The 14,111-nt window shown below is 40.4% G+C and overlaps 1 protein-coding gene across 1 annotated transcript in view; it reads left to right on the top strand.

Moving 5' to 3' along the window:
• LOC139723169 (lysosomal-trafficking regulator-like) overlaps positions 1 to 14,111 on the top strand; it is a 151,709-nt gene that overhangs the window by 111,849 nt on the left and 25,749 nt on the right. Inside the window, exons 13-26 of the mRNA XM_071634430.1 lie at positions 1,262 to 1,604; positions 2,303 to 2,450; positions 3,094 to 3,232; positions 3,966 to 4,158; positions 5,002 to 5,195; positions 5,657 to 5,899; positions 6,825 to 6,998; positions 7,649 to 7,930; positions 8,568 to 8,766; positions 9,662 to 9,787; positions 10,294 to 11,198; positions 11,731 to 11,900; positions 12,654 to 12,783; positions 13,681 to 13,862. Of these exons, the coding sequence (XP_071490531.1) occupies positions 1,262 to 1,604; positions 2,303 to 2,450; positions 3,094 to 3,232; positions 3,966 to 4,158; positions 5,002 to 5,195; positions 5,657 to 5,899; positions 6,825 to 6,998; positions 7,649 to 7,930; positions 8,568 to 8,766; positions 9,662 to 9,787; positions 10,294 to 11,198; positions 11,731 to 11,900; positions 12,654 to 12,783; positions 13,681 to 13,862 (3,428 nt within the window). The remainder of the gene's footprint in view (positions 1 to 1,261; positions 1,605 to 2,302; positions 2,451 to 3,093; positions 3,233 to 3,965; positions 4,159 to 5,001; positions 5,196 to 5,656; positions 5,900 to 6,824; positions 6,999 to 7,648; positions 7,931 to 8,567; positions 8,767 to 9,661; positions 9,788 to 10,293; positions 11,199 to 11,730; positions 11,901 to 12,653; positions 12,784 to 13,680; positions 13,863 to 14,111) is intronic.

The following is a 14,111-nucleotide window of genomic DNA, read 5'->3' on the forward strand; positions in this document are numbered from 1 at the left end:
GTCATGCACTGACCAATAAGATCACTCCCTCGTTGCTAGGGGCGGAGTCTATCTGCAGCGCTAAATCCAAATCTTCTGGCATGTTTCTGTTCTGTTGAAAGTCGGAAAACCATTTAGCTTCGAAATTTTAGCAGGTGACAGACGAAACATTACACTACAAAATTATGCCAAAAAAAGAAATTCAATGGTTATGACGGATTTTGATGATCTGACTTCAAACTTTCTTGGCTCGGCCACCAGTGACTTTCGGATCCTTTTGTTGTAGCGGGTCACATCTAGAGAAATCTTGTGCCTGCTGTTTGAGGAGAGGAAATACAAGGCTAGTTACTGTATACTCTGCATGCCTTAACCCATTGAGGACGAGCTGATTTTGCTATACCGTGCATTTCCCCATACACACCGGCCCGTTTATACTCAGCATTAGTCTTCAACGGGTGAATACACACACAGTGCGTCCCGTTGATATACACACAGTATGTCCTGTTGAAATAGTGCATGGTGCTGCAGACTTCTAGGTCCGGGGTTTAGCAGTGAGCACATATTACATTTCAATATCACCATATTGATTTATGGACTTTGATATTGTGCAGAGCTATAAAATGTTGATATCAGTCATAAAGATATTTTAATGACAGACAGTTTGAAAAGTTTGAGAGCCAGGATGCATTTTTTAATAGTCTTTGTCAGGGGGATATAGAGTCATGTGCTCAGTATATACTCTGTAGGACGTGTCAATGTTGTATGCCAAAATAATAAAATCTCAAGCATGATATGTATGACTTGATCATCGGATTACTTTGTTTGCCTACCATGGAGGTTATAACTTCTGAAAGACAAGATATATAACAAAAAAGTTGTGTACTCCACCTTTCATTTTGTAGCATGATGTGACTGCCAGTATTTCTCTTGTTTTCTATTGCGGCAAATTATAATGTATTGTTTGAAGAGAATGAAGATGACTTGATGTGAAAGTTCTTATATTTTTTCCGCCTGTCAGCAGAAAGAAGTGTTTCTCACCAACACTCTGTGAGAAAACAGAATTATCTTATTACGTATGGTTTGAGTTTAAGGCTGATGTCTTTACTTTGTTGACGTTTCATGATATGAAATGATATGATGTGAGGTAAATATTATGACCCTTTTATGGGAATTCCAAATAAATCTTGTTATTATGGACATGGATGTTTCTCTGTGACATACTTTTAGGAATTTATAGTTCCATCCATCAACTAATATGTTTGGCATCTCCCTTTTGATGTAGAACGGCCTTCTGACCACTCTACTGAACATTGTCACCAAGACTACCAATCAGCCAGCCAGCTACATCAGTTTTCCTGCCACCGCCACTCAGCCCACCCCTCTGCCCGTCAAAATGGAACAGACCGGTGGGATGGACACCAATCCGTGGGCTGCATCGGCTGTGCACCTCCCCCTAAAGGGCAGCCTTTCATGGCCTGTTCCACTCAGCAAGGGGTTTGGCATGGCAATGTGGGTGAGAACTGATGATAGGAGGAGAGGGGAGATGTCAGGGGAGAAGGTGAAGAAGAGCAAGAACAGGACAAGATACCTACCACACTCCTCCAGCACTTCTTCCATCTCAAGCTGTGAGTAATATATCAAATATCCCTCGTCTGTCAAACACTTGTCAATTTTGTAGACAGATGAATGATGAGTTACGGTCACTACACCTACAGGTATCATCCAAACTTTCACCATTTCCATAAGATACAGTGCTCCCTTTTTGTTGAACCTACTCACACAAAATCTTGTGAATTGTACCCACTGATACCATATTATCATACAGACCCTGAGTATACAAGACTTTAGAAACATACAATTTTTTTTTTCATGCTTCAAAGATGTATACTTTGTGTTCTTGCTTTGATATATGATTTGAAAGGTATATTTTCATGCCATAAAAAGATATTTGTGTACACAGGGAGGAATCTCAACATTGTTTCTTGTTTGTTTGTTTGTTTGTTTGTGTTTGTTTATTTATTTGGGTTTTTTTCTGGTTATATGTGAAAATCGTCTGAGATACTCCAATGCACCTTGCATGTGATGATCCAAGTGGAATAGTAACCTTTATTAAGATGGATCGGTATGCTTGGGGGCGGGGGGGGGGGGGGGGGGGGGGGGGCGGGGGGGGGGGACCCTGAAAGATTACAAATGCAGAAGTCAGTCTGAGTCATTAGAAAACAGAATCTTTTGTCCAAGGAAGTGAGATAAACCAAACATTGTCACTGAACCTGTCTGCATGCAGATTTCATGTTTTGTTTGTCGTATTTCTCTGAAATTACAGTCAACTTACCCAGAAATCATTCTGCGTCGTCATCACCAACCAAGGCAGTAAAAGGTCGTCAGCCTGATCTCCATATGGTGACTTTAGCTGCACGTGACACGACCTTTGAAGTTTGGCTGGAATCCAAGAATGCCAGGCTGGTGTTCAGGTACAGTGAGCCAGACAGACTGTCTAACCATCGATCAGGCCTATCACATAAACAAAAAGGCTGCATGTTGTCTGAAACATTCTAATTAAATATGGAAGAAAAAAATTTGGTGGGTTGTTTTTGTTTGTTTGTTGTTGTTTTTCTTTTTGCTTGGAGGACTTCTAAATGCATATGACAATAAAAACAGATTGACTTTCCCAAACTTGACTTGAATGCAATATTGTGTAACTTGGAATACCGAAAGCTACAGTTTGAGGGAAATGACGAGTGGTATGATTCTATGTTAAGTTGCTAAGTTGTGAGATGTCAGAGCTGTGTAGCTTAGACATTTGAAACAGAAAACAGACCCAAGTTCATCATATGTGGATTATGAATGGGCGCCAGAATGTGATTTTTGTTTACCAAGTTTTATATTATAAGGCTATGTGTCCTATAGAATACAAGTGTCCCTTCCTGTTACTGAAAGTTTAGTATGGTCACGTTCACACTGGAGAATAGCCAACACTGTAAACCAGATTAAGCATGTGCTGCTTCAAAGAGGCAGCATAGGCTGGTAGGTTAATTGACATATAGGCAGTGGAAACACCTGTACTTGTATCTACCTAATAGTGAATTGTGAAATGTGGTTGTGTTCACACTACAGGATAGGCCACAGTGCTGACCAGATAAAGCATGTGGTACTCTCAGAGACTGTGTGTGCTGGCATGCTGACGTGTGGGCAGTGGGAACACCTCGCTATCACTTACCAGGAGAAGAAGGATGACTCACAAGTACTTGGAATAGTAAGTAGATAAAAATAAACTAATTCTAGGTAATACAGAGCTAATGAAAATCTGAGTTAGTGCTTGCTTGCATTGGTGAGAGCTTTAAGCTTGACCATTAATAGACTCTCTACAGTATAGTCATACGTATAAAAAGAAAATATTTCAAGATGTTCTTTAGGTGTGAATAGATGCATGCATTCTTCTATGTTAGCCTTTGCAGCTGTGTGTATTGTGTGTGTGTGTGTGTTTGTGTGTGTGTGACTTTGTGTCTTGCAAGGGTTGTTTTATGTGCCTGAGAATCATTTTCAATGTGATTTAAAAGTAAATTAGGTATTGCACAAGAAGGACATCCTTTTACTGTTTTGTTGGTGAAAAACTGGTAGACAGTGATGATTCTTCTTGCTCCCTCATTACAGTTATAAATGCAAACTTCTTACCATGTACTAACATAGAAAAAAAATACTCTTAAAATTTGCCTCAGGGTTCTTTTAGTATGATTACAGAGTTACAGAGTTATGATTGATTGATGCAATATGTCACCCAACCTTGTGATATGCACAATGCCAATACCAGAATATTTTTAAATTTGACTTTTCATGTATGGATGAATGGTTTACAGGGGAAGGGCAACAAAGAAAACACCTGGTATCTTCTTTGGCTAGGAGGAGAAAGATGACCTGTCTACATCATGATGATCCACCAATGATATCTACCGGTATAACTTTGCAATTTTATGTAAATTTCCCCATAGATTTCAGTGACTGTGAATGGCCACCGCCGCAAAGACCTTGTCCTTGACTACACTCACTCTCCGACACCATCGCGGCCTGTGAACCACCCAATGCACTGCCTGGTTGGACACCAGCTCCCTAGTGGACACACCCAGGGGGCAGACACCAAGCCCCTTGGATCCTGGAGGCTGGGACACCTACACTTGTTTAATGGTTAGTCAGCACAACTTCTTTCCACATGCTCATTTTTGTTCTAAGTTAATTACCTGGTATGTTAATACTTAGCAAGATCGTTTCCATCATCAGAGAATGTTGTAGATAAGGTTAAGGCATGGAATGCAGGCTTTAAGACACTTTAAGGACACATTTTTTGCTGAAATTACAGCAGCACTTTTAACTTGTGTTAAAGTTGGACATATGGTCAGAATGTATTGTTGAAGTGGGAGTTTGTGAGGTTTTGTATGGGATAATCTCAGAAGTAGTAATAATATAGTATGAAATAGTGGTTTTGTTGGTGATTTGATCCAAAGGCAGTTACAGTTGGAGAGTACAATAAATCAATACTGTAGTAATCAAATGTGATGATCATAATGAAATTGCTGAGGTAAAGTTGATAAATGGTGTAGACTTGAACCCGAGCAGGCATATACAACATACTAAAGATGTGTAACTTATTCATCTCCTTAGGCCAAGGTGTATGAATGAGCTCTGGCTGGAGTTACTACAGTCATGGCAAGGTCCTCCGGAAGAATTTTACCAACACTGAGGAGAATCTGCTTAGTTGATAATAATCTTTTTAGAGAACAGATTTTACACTGAAGAGGCCATGTTACGTGAATGATCAAACATCATTTGTATCATGTGTCAAATACAATATCAAAACAAATGTCGATGTAGGGCAATTTGTCAATCAGTTGCAAACACAATGCATGTTCAACTCAATGTATAATGGGCTGTAATATCATAAAAAGCAATGCATTGTGGGTCATTAGACCCCAAAGCTGACGAGTCCCATGAAATCATCTTTGTCACCAAATGATACCTGCCTGCTCCTAGATGCCAGTGCTCTACAGAGGGAGAGTATCTTCCACCTGTTCTCCATGGGGCCCAATCTCTACACCCTTAGCCAGTGTGAGAACAGCAGGAACGCTCCCCTCTACAGCAGGCACATCACCAAGGATACACTCATTGCCTGCGTCAAACAAGACATCCTCCTCGGGGATGGGGAGGTTGATGAGAAACTATTGCGGGTGAGAAGAGCAAAAACAGAAAGAATATTTGTGATTGCATTACAAAACACCATTGTGTTAGGGATAGAAAGAAATTTAAGATGTTTATATATGTGTCAAGATACCTGCCAAAATATTACAAGATTTTTTTTGAATGAAAATTAGAAGAAAAGCAAGCAAATTTATCACCTTGTATTTGATACAAGAAATGTGACAGTCTTACTGAGAATTGTGCCACTGATACAAATGCAACATGAATAAGTGACTGCCACTCATTTGCCTTGTGACATGAAAACAAATCATTGATTGTTCAGAACTTATCTACATAGATAAACAAGTCAAAAATAATAGATGCTTGATTTAAGAAGAGATACTCTGGTATGTTTGAGGTAAATAGTCACATCACCTGCCATGACTATGGTATAAAACATCACCATCTTTGAATGACCCTTTTGATTTGTCTTTTGTCCTCTCCCTACCAGGAGAGTCTCGTGGCAACGTACTCCGCCCTCTCCCAAGCCTCCTTCAGTCTCTACCAGGCCACGTCCTCTGGTACCCTTAGCAAGGTCCTCCCGGGCAAGATGGTCCCCCCTGCTCTGATCCACTCCCCAACACCTGTGGCAGTCATTCACCAAGCCATCCCCACGGTTACACAAAATATGGGACTGCACAAGGCTGTCTATGAAATAGGGGGCATCGGCGTCTTCCTCTATCTGTTTGCCAAGGTATTTCCTTCGGGACACACAAGTACCGTGTGATTTCTTGTGACGTTTCACCTGTCTGTGTTTCATACAGAATTCTTCCTCAATCTATGAATCTTGATATCTTGTGACATTTTGTCTTCATTTCTTGTTAGTTGTCAAATTCTGTGTCATTTCAAAAAGTTTTCAATCTCTTTACAGTGAAGCCCCAGTGTGGTATCATATTGATAAGGGGCATACAAATTTGCAAATTTTTAATAAAAATCAATTAGATTGATCATAACTTTCATTATGATTTAGATTCACAATTGGAGAAGACTTAAAATTTTGTCATTGCTACCCCCTATTCGCCATTGTTAGGGTAGTCCTCAATTAGTAGATCTGATGTCTTGCAATTAAATGTCTTTGTTGCTGTGTTTCATAGGGTATTCCTTCTCAATATCCAAATATAATGTCTTGTGAATATATGTCTCTCTCTCATTAGCAACAGATGATGCCTGACACCAAATTAGCTTAAGTCAGATTCATCACTCAAAGCTCTACTTGCTTTGCATTGAAATACTACACAAGTATCTGTTTTTGGTATTCCAAAGCGTATAAGGGTATGACAGTCGTTCTGAGGTAAGAACAGGTAGTTTTTTTAATGAAAAAGTGTCTGTATGACTATGCATAATTTGTTGCAATACATCAAGGAGCCTTCATGGCAAAATGTACACAGTTCATCAATGTTCAACAAGAGTCAATTATTGTTTGCAAGTGTAGAATCTCTCCCTCTTACCGATGACTTGAATGTCATCATGTTTTAAATTTGTTGCATGGACTTAGAATAAAAGGTATGGAATGTAAACTTGCACAAATAGCCTTCAGACACCACCTTGCTTTGGGGTAACTAGGCAAAAATGGAAATTGAACAAAAATTTTAAATGGATTGATGTATCCCTTGATGTAGGTGGTGGAGGTGAGCATTGATGAACAGCTCCAAGCCCTGGCTCTTCAGCTCCTCCTCACACTCCAAGACTCCAGCTACGAGACCGCCCAGGAGTTCCGGGCCATGTCCGGGCCTCTCATGGTGGCCAACGTCCTCACCACGGACAGGTGTCTGGTGGGCCCACACATGCTGAAGGTGAGTTGGGCCTACCGAGTCTAAATGTATTACAGGAGGGACAGAGTTTGACTCAAGGGGTTAAAGATGTGACCCTAGGCATTGATGAACATCACATGTGTTCCTTACAGGTTTTTCCTACCAACCGTGGGATATGAAGAAGATGGAGCTCCATTAATTTGAAGGTAGATGACTGACCATACTCAGACATTGGTGCAGGTCACATACCCTTAATGGATTGGTCTTAGCAAGTATGGCAATAACCTTATGGTTGAATAAGTCTCTTTTGGATGAAAATGAAATGTAATATTTTACTTTTTTTGGGAAAAGCACACACTGCACACTTCAAACAGCATTTGCTGCTATGTTACCTCAGAGTTGAAATTGACACTGGTTTGAAACAGTTCTAAGTCTGGGATGCAGAATTAGTCAAAATCCCATTATTACTTTTCAGCTTTATATGCTTGTGATATACCAAGTGTGATACTCTATGAGTTTACAGAAATTGTCCACTTACTTTGTCAGTAAAGTCATAACTTTAATGATATGTCATACCTCTTATTCACTGATTTGTTTTTGATAAGACATGGGATATTAGTTGTCAAACGTTTTCCCAACTGAGCTATTTTGGTAACCTAGAATTAAATCTCTGTACACATATTTCTCCGCAGGTCTTATTTGATGCATGCTGTAGTGAACCTGTAGTGTTCCAGTGCACCCTGGTTCATCACTACAAGGTCAACCAGGAGTCGACGGCCATTCTCCAGGACACTGAGTTCTTCAACCGGCTCCTCCTGAACTGGAGGGTGTGGGAGCGGGCCCAGCGGGGAGTCTGGAAGATTCTTCTGGAGGCGATTCTATCCCTCATCCGACCTGACCACCCCTTCTGTGCCTTCAACACCAACCAGATGTACAGGGTAGGGCTGGTCCAAACACTGCTTACCATCTGCAGGGTGAGTGTGTAGGGGTCTTGCTTCAAGTAATGGGAAAGATCTTTAGTCGTCATCAGTGTAGTGGTTCAGCATTATTATTGTAATTATCATCACCATTGTTGCATAGTCATTACCTCCACCTATTATCATCATCATCATCATCATCATCATCATCATCATCATCGTCATCATCACCATCATCACCACCATCACCACCAGCATCACCACCAGCATCATCATCATCGTCATCATCATCATCATCATCATCTTCATCATGTTTTAGTAAGTCTGTATGGATAGATAGATCAGTCAGATTTTGTTAAGACCACTTTTTTTTTTCACTCAGCCCTGATTAATCGTATCCATAATTACACCCCTTCAATGTATGTTTCCCAAAGTCTCATTTTGGATTTCACAGATTGTTAGGCTATGAAGAAAGATAAAGTACCAGCTTTGTCTTCATAGGTGCCAATATACATTGTTTCCCTCTGCTTAGACTTAGTCATGAAATGCTCCAAGTTCGATAGAGAAACATGTGTTACCAGAGTACAAAGAGAATCGTAGACAGCAACTACTGTAGTAATTTGCACCTGGTGCAAGGAGCTTGGAGTTGAATGTTGGCTTTCTCTCCCCCTACCACCCTCCCCCTCCCCCACAGGAGAGGCACAGTGAGGACCTGCCCACTCTGCCTGCAGACTCCTACCCCGCCCTGATAGAGATCATCCAGACGATGGTGGGGAATCCCCCAGACCCACACCTCATGGCTGAGATTGATGACTTCTTGCTGGCCACACACCCAGCTGTCAACACGTTCGTCTGCCACGCCCTCTCCAGCTTCTACTTCATCCTACACAAAGGTGCAGTAACCTCAAGAAATAACAAGTATTCAGATCTTTAAAGGTCCTGTTTATCTTTGGGAGCAGTGATTTAAAAGAATGTTCAATATATTACATTTGATGCATATGTGTGTTGTAGGTCAGTTGTATCACAAAACATCCTACCATATAAAATTTTTGCAATAAAACCTAGAATATAAGGAAATATCACTATTTTTCTCATCAAACCATAACTGTAGACGGTTTAGTCTGGAAACAATTTTATTATAACTATTGTTCACATTTTGTATATTTAACAAGACTTAACATCGATTATACTATTGCAAATTTTTACATTAGTTGTTTCTATCCCTATGTCACACTTAAGAATTATTTTGAAGCATTAATGCTGGGTTTTTGTTTCATCTGCAAATGATAAATTATGCCTTTAAGATGAGTTGATCAAAACTATCACATACTCTTCACAGCATGAGATATTTGTTTTGAGGAGGAAACGCACTGCCTTGTAAAAAGGAAATTTCTTTGCAGAAGTAATTCAATAGTTCATACCTCAATAGTAAAAGTGGGTGTAGTTGCAGAAAAACTGGCAGTGTGGATGTGTTCACTGATTCATTATTTTCAAGAAAACATACAATACGAACATACATGGCAGTAGAAATTTCATCTTTGAAACGTGTAGGACAGTACCGTGTCTTTTAAACACAAACTAATGCCAAACATTATTTGATGCATGCATGGGGGAAAAAAGTGCTAGGTTTCAGTATATTTGGGTCTAAATGATGTGACTCAGATTTGATTCTCATCAATTTGAAAGCAAAGGAATGCTAAGAATGTGCAGAGTCTATCCGATCAATGTCCTGGTGCCGCTGAACTGGTGATTGGTTCAAATCAGTTTATCATGTGCTCTGTTCTGCAGGGAAATGGTACAAGTCCCGGTCCAGCACACCATCAGAGATCAGCATGACTGACCTGGATGGGGCATCCCAGTTAGGCTTCAAGCTGGGCAAGCCCCCCGCCTCCAGAGCAGAGATGAAACACAGAGGTACCAAAACTCAAAAAGATATACGTCTCATACATCACATTGGATTTTATTTGTGAGCATTACTACACTGTATAGGAAATATATTTGTTGCTCCATAAACTGGACTTATGCAGACCAAATTTTCTTGTTAGCTTTAAGAAGCCTTGAGATCTGATGACACTTGTTTTAAGTTTTAACATAATTTCATCTTTGAGATGACATTTATCTCACTCATACTGATATTTATGTATCATTGACAAATTGGACTCTTGTGATTTAAAAGTGATCATGATTGCCTCACCTCAATTCAAATAATGGCTATTATAATGAGCCGAGACAGAAGTGTGTTACACTGTACATTCGTCTCCTCATGAGTCCTGCAATGACTCATAGATGATTATGTTCTTTGAGTAATTAATAGTGAATGGTGAAGGCGATAAAGAGGTAGACACATAGATAAAAATTATAGTCTTGACATTCGCTTAAAGAGAACAAATGGAATTTTCCTTTTTGTCATTGGATTGCAGGTAGCAAGGACATTGCTCTATCACCGCTTGATAATTCAGACCAGGGCAAAGGTGATACCAACGCTGCAGACTTCCCCAGGGAAATTCTTTCCAAGGAGAGTGGCTTCATCCCCAGGACTGACCGGACTTCTGACTCCACAAGTCCACTGGCAGAGGAAACTGGCAAGGATGAGGTTGATTCGGTTGACAGAGATACCGGTGGTAGATTGCAACGGGACGGTGGAGGAGGAGATGAGGTTGATGGAGGAGGTATGATCGATGGAGACACTGACACCAGTGATGAAGTGTCATCGTCACTATCGTCCACCATGAGGTCTGACGATAGTAGGAGTATCTCAAGTGGAGAGGAGGGGAAGGGAGAAGGCATGGAGGTAATTAGCAGATTTGAAATTGACAATGATGATGAAAATGTTGGCAAGGAAACAAAACTTGATGATGGGGAGAATGTGGAAGATGCCAATTCGCCAACCACGCCCGGAAAAGGTGGAGATTTTCATGGCAGAAGGACTAAAAGGGCTTCCTCAATGTTGGCCAGGATTCCGGAACATGAATCGGTGGATATCTCGCCCGCTGCCAAGGATGGCGAGGAGAATCCGGTTTCCCCCTTTGAGGAGCTGTCGGCCGATCTGCCTGAGAAACCGGCACAGGATGGAGGGGATGAGAAGAGCCCGGTGGTGGAGGATGGGGGTAGTTTGGTGGTGTCCAGCTACGACAGCTTGGATGCCAGCCGCAGAGACATCTCTCTCAACAAACTCTGCTCGGGACTCCTGGACCTTCTCGCTGACTGTGTCATATTCATCCCAGAATCCCGCCTGGACAAGGTCCTGGGCATCGTTCTCAAGCCAGAGACGTTGATCGTCATGGCGCACCATCACTCAGAAGAGATTCGCACCAGTGTGGTCAAGGTGAATCCACTCACTTTCCTTTTCCCGCTCTGTCACCCTAGCTCTATCTCTGAGTAATCCATCCAGACACCTGTCTCTATATTAATTTACATGTTGCTATCTCAAGATGTGTAGATTCCAAGAATTCATATTGATGTTGTCAATCAACTTTAGATGGGATATTAACCTTACCTGCTGCCTTTGCTGGCAATAATGAGTTGTAGAATAGTCATGCTGAGACACCACCTTGCAATTCTGCAATCTTGTCTTCGTATTATAGAAATTAATCCTGTCTTTTAAAAATGCTTGTGTGTGAAAACAAGAAAATGTTTGCTAATTTGCAGTATCATTCAACTAATTTTCAGTGTTACTATAAAGTGAAGACACTCTGATTTTACAAATCTGTCATGATGTTGTTGCTTAGAATCACTGGTATACTGTATTATCTACCATTCAAGTTAAATCTGGTAGATATCTGAACTATGCTTCTGTACAATCCGTGTCAGTGTATTAGTCACGAGGGTAAACTGTGCCAAATTATTTTTCCCTGTAGCTCCTGGATGTTTACTTCCACCGCGCCAGCGAGACTCAGCTGGCTAATTTCCTGCGCATGCAGGGTTTCCACCAGCTGGCCAATCAGCTCCACCAGTACCCAGCCAGCGCTGGCCTAGCCGAGGCCTGTCTCACCATCACCTTTGGCAAGCCAGTCAGCCTTATTGAAGAGTGAGAATCATGTTAATAAATCCTCGTACTAGATACGCAAGTGTTAGAAATGTAAAACATAGTTCTCGTAAGGCTCAAAATTCATCTTCCACCATTCGGAATTTGTTTGCAGTACATCAAGAAAGTTTACCAAGAAACCTGTCTGGCTGACGCGATTTGCATTTTGAGGTCAAAGATGTGAAATAATTTTTTGTAGACTGGAGTACCAGACTTTTATTCCTGAAGTGCATGATCGATCATACCTTAACAGTAGTATTTCCAAACAAGTTACATGCGATTCACTCTCTCACAGAAGATTAATTTGTAATTGATTCTAAAGCATTAAATAGCAGCCATAATTGGATATGTTCTCAGATTGCAATACTTTAAAAGAGGTCATACACTGTTCACTGAATGTTTGAAGAGATTAGCAAGCACTAGACATACACTGTAGCAGTATTGTAAATCAATATTTTGTGTGTATTTGTGGTCACTGAACTTTCTGCAGCATTGTGCTTTCATCAGTGTTCTTATTTATGTATGGAACACATAACCCAAACATACAACATGAAACTCTTAAATGTCTTCTAATTCTCAAGTTAACAGCTGTTTTTATCCTGTGGGATAAGATATAGTTTGTTCCAAGACCTTTCCAGAAGATTCTTGAAAGCACATCAAAAATGATTATTGTGGGGATAATAGTAAGTTATTCTTTGATCTAATGACAATGATTGTGAGTGTTAATCGTCACTTCTTGTCAATTCTTCACCACAGCCTTGACCTAGCCTTGATTCAAGACTTGCCCAAGTTCAGACAGCTCTCCGTAGTACTCATCTGCTCTCTCCTAGAGAACTCCACCCACGACAGTGTGCTATGTCACAACATCTTTTGTGTCATACTTCACGTAAGTATCTCTATTTATCTTTTCCTGAAGATGCAGTAGGAGGAAATTATGTGCAAAGACTTACAAAAAATAGGACTTCCATCAGTATTTTCATAGTATGTGATTTTCTACATTTCTCTAACACAAATTAATATGTTTTTAAACAAATTATTCTTTGGGTAATTATGAATATCTGAGGGTATAACAAGAGTTTCCAAGTCTTCTTGACTTTGGAGGAAGCTCCCCTAGAATGTATTTCATGTCATAACAAAAGAATATGAAAGTCTGACTGATTAAGGGTTTACTTTTGCCTATCGAGATGTGTGTAACGCAAACATTTCCTTGATTGCTCTTTGGAACCTTCTTGATTTTTATGTGTTAATTTTGGCAGCACAAAATCACATCTTGATGAAGCACACGTTGGCATGAAATACCTATTGATGCAACTTATTTGAGACAGTGTACTAATCTTCCACTATGAAGGGAGCAAGCCTGTAGTCCAAATTAACTCCAGTAAAATATCAAAGTATTAGTTGGAGATAGGAAAAATGCAGAAGAAATCAGAGAGGAAATGACGTGAGGAGGCAAAGCAATACAAGAATGGGTCAACTATAAAAAGAAAGTCAAAGTATAAAGTTGTTACTCTCATTTTTGCGGGTCATTGTGGATGATAGCGTCTAATTTCATGTGATACTTGTAATTTTTAATTTTCTCACACCCCATTTCAGCTGTAATGGAAATCTAAGTTACGCTTGTTGGTTCTCAGAAAATCACTGTCATGTGTGATGACAACTTTTAAACACTGCAGCACATGGAACTGTAGTATTGCCCCCATAAAGTGGGCTAGTGCGGCTGCAATTAGTTAAAAATGTGGAGTGATTTTTTTTGATGAATTTTATTGTTTGTCTCTCTGGTTAGTTATTTGAGGGTTGCCCTCAGCTGGTACCCGCCATGCTGAACAATGGCCTGTTGCAAGCCACCACCAACACACTGGCAACATTGTGCACTGCCTCCATGGAGGAGCTGGACTTTGAATCCCTGACCGTCCTCCTGGACGATGTCAGACATCTGCTGGCCTGCATTGGTAACAGGGTCTTCAGGTAGGTCTGTGTTATGTAATACTGGACCTCATCAGGTCATTTGGGAACATTGTATATCTGGCCTCCACTACAACTTCAATAATTAAGTCTAATATGTATGTTCAGTATATTGGTATATGTGTATTTGAAGTGTACATAGTTTTCATGCCTTGAAGTGTGAAAATGACATGAATTGATTGAGCAGTGAATTTCATTCAAAGGCGGAAATTAATGGTGTCATAGTATCAGTAGCTTTGTGACTTTGTAAGT

Source organism: Diadema antillarum, unplaced genomic scaffold (genome assembly GCF_040938485.1).
Source record: "Diadema antillarum isolate AM-2024a unplaced genomic scaffold, OU_Dant_1.0 scf00000182, whole genome shotgun sequence".
Classification (NCBI taxonomy): Eukaryota; Metazoa; Echinodermata; class Echinoidea; order Diadematoida; family Diadematidae; genus Diadema; species Diadema antillarum.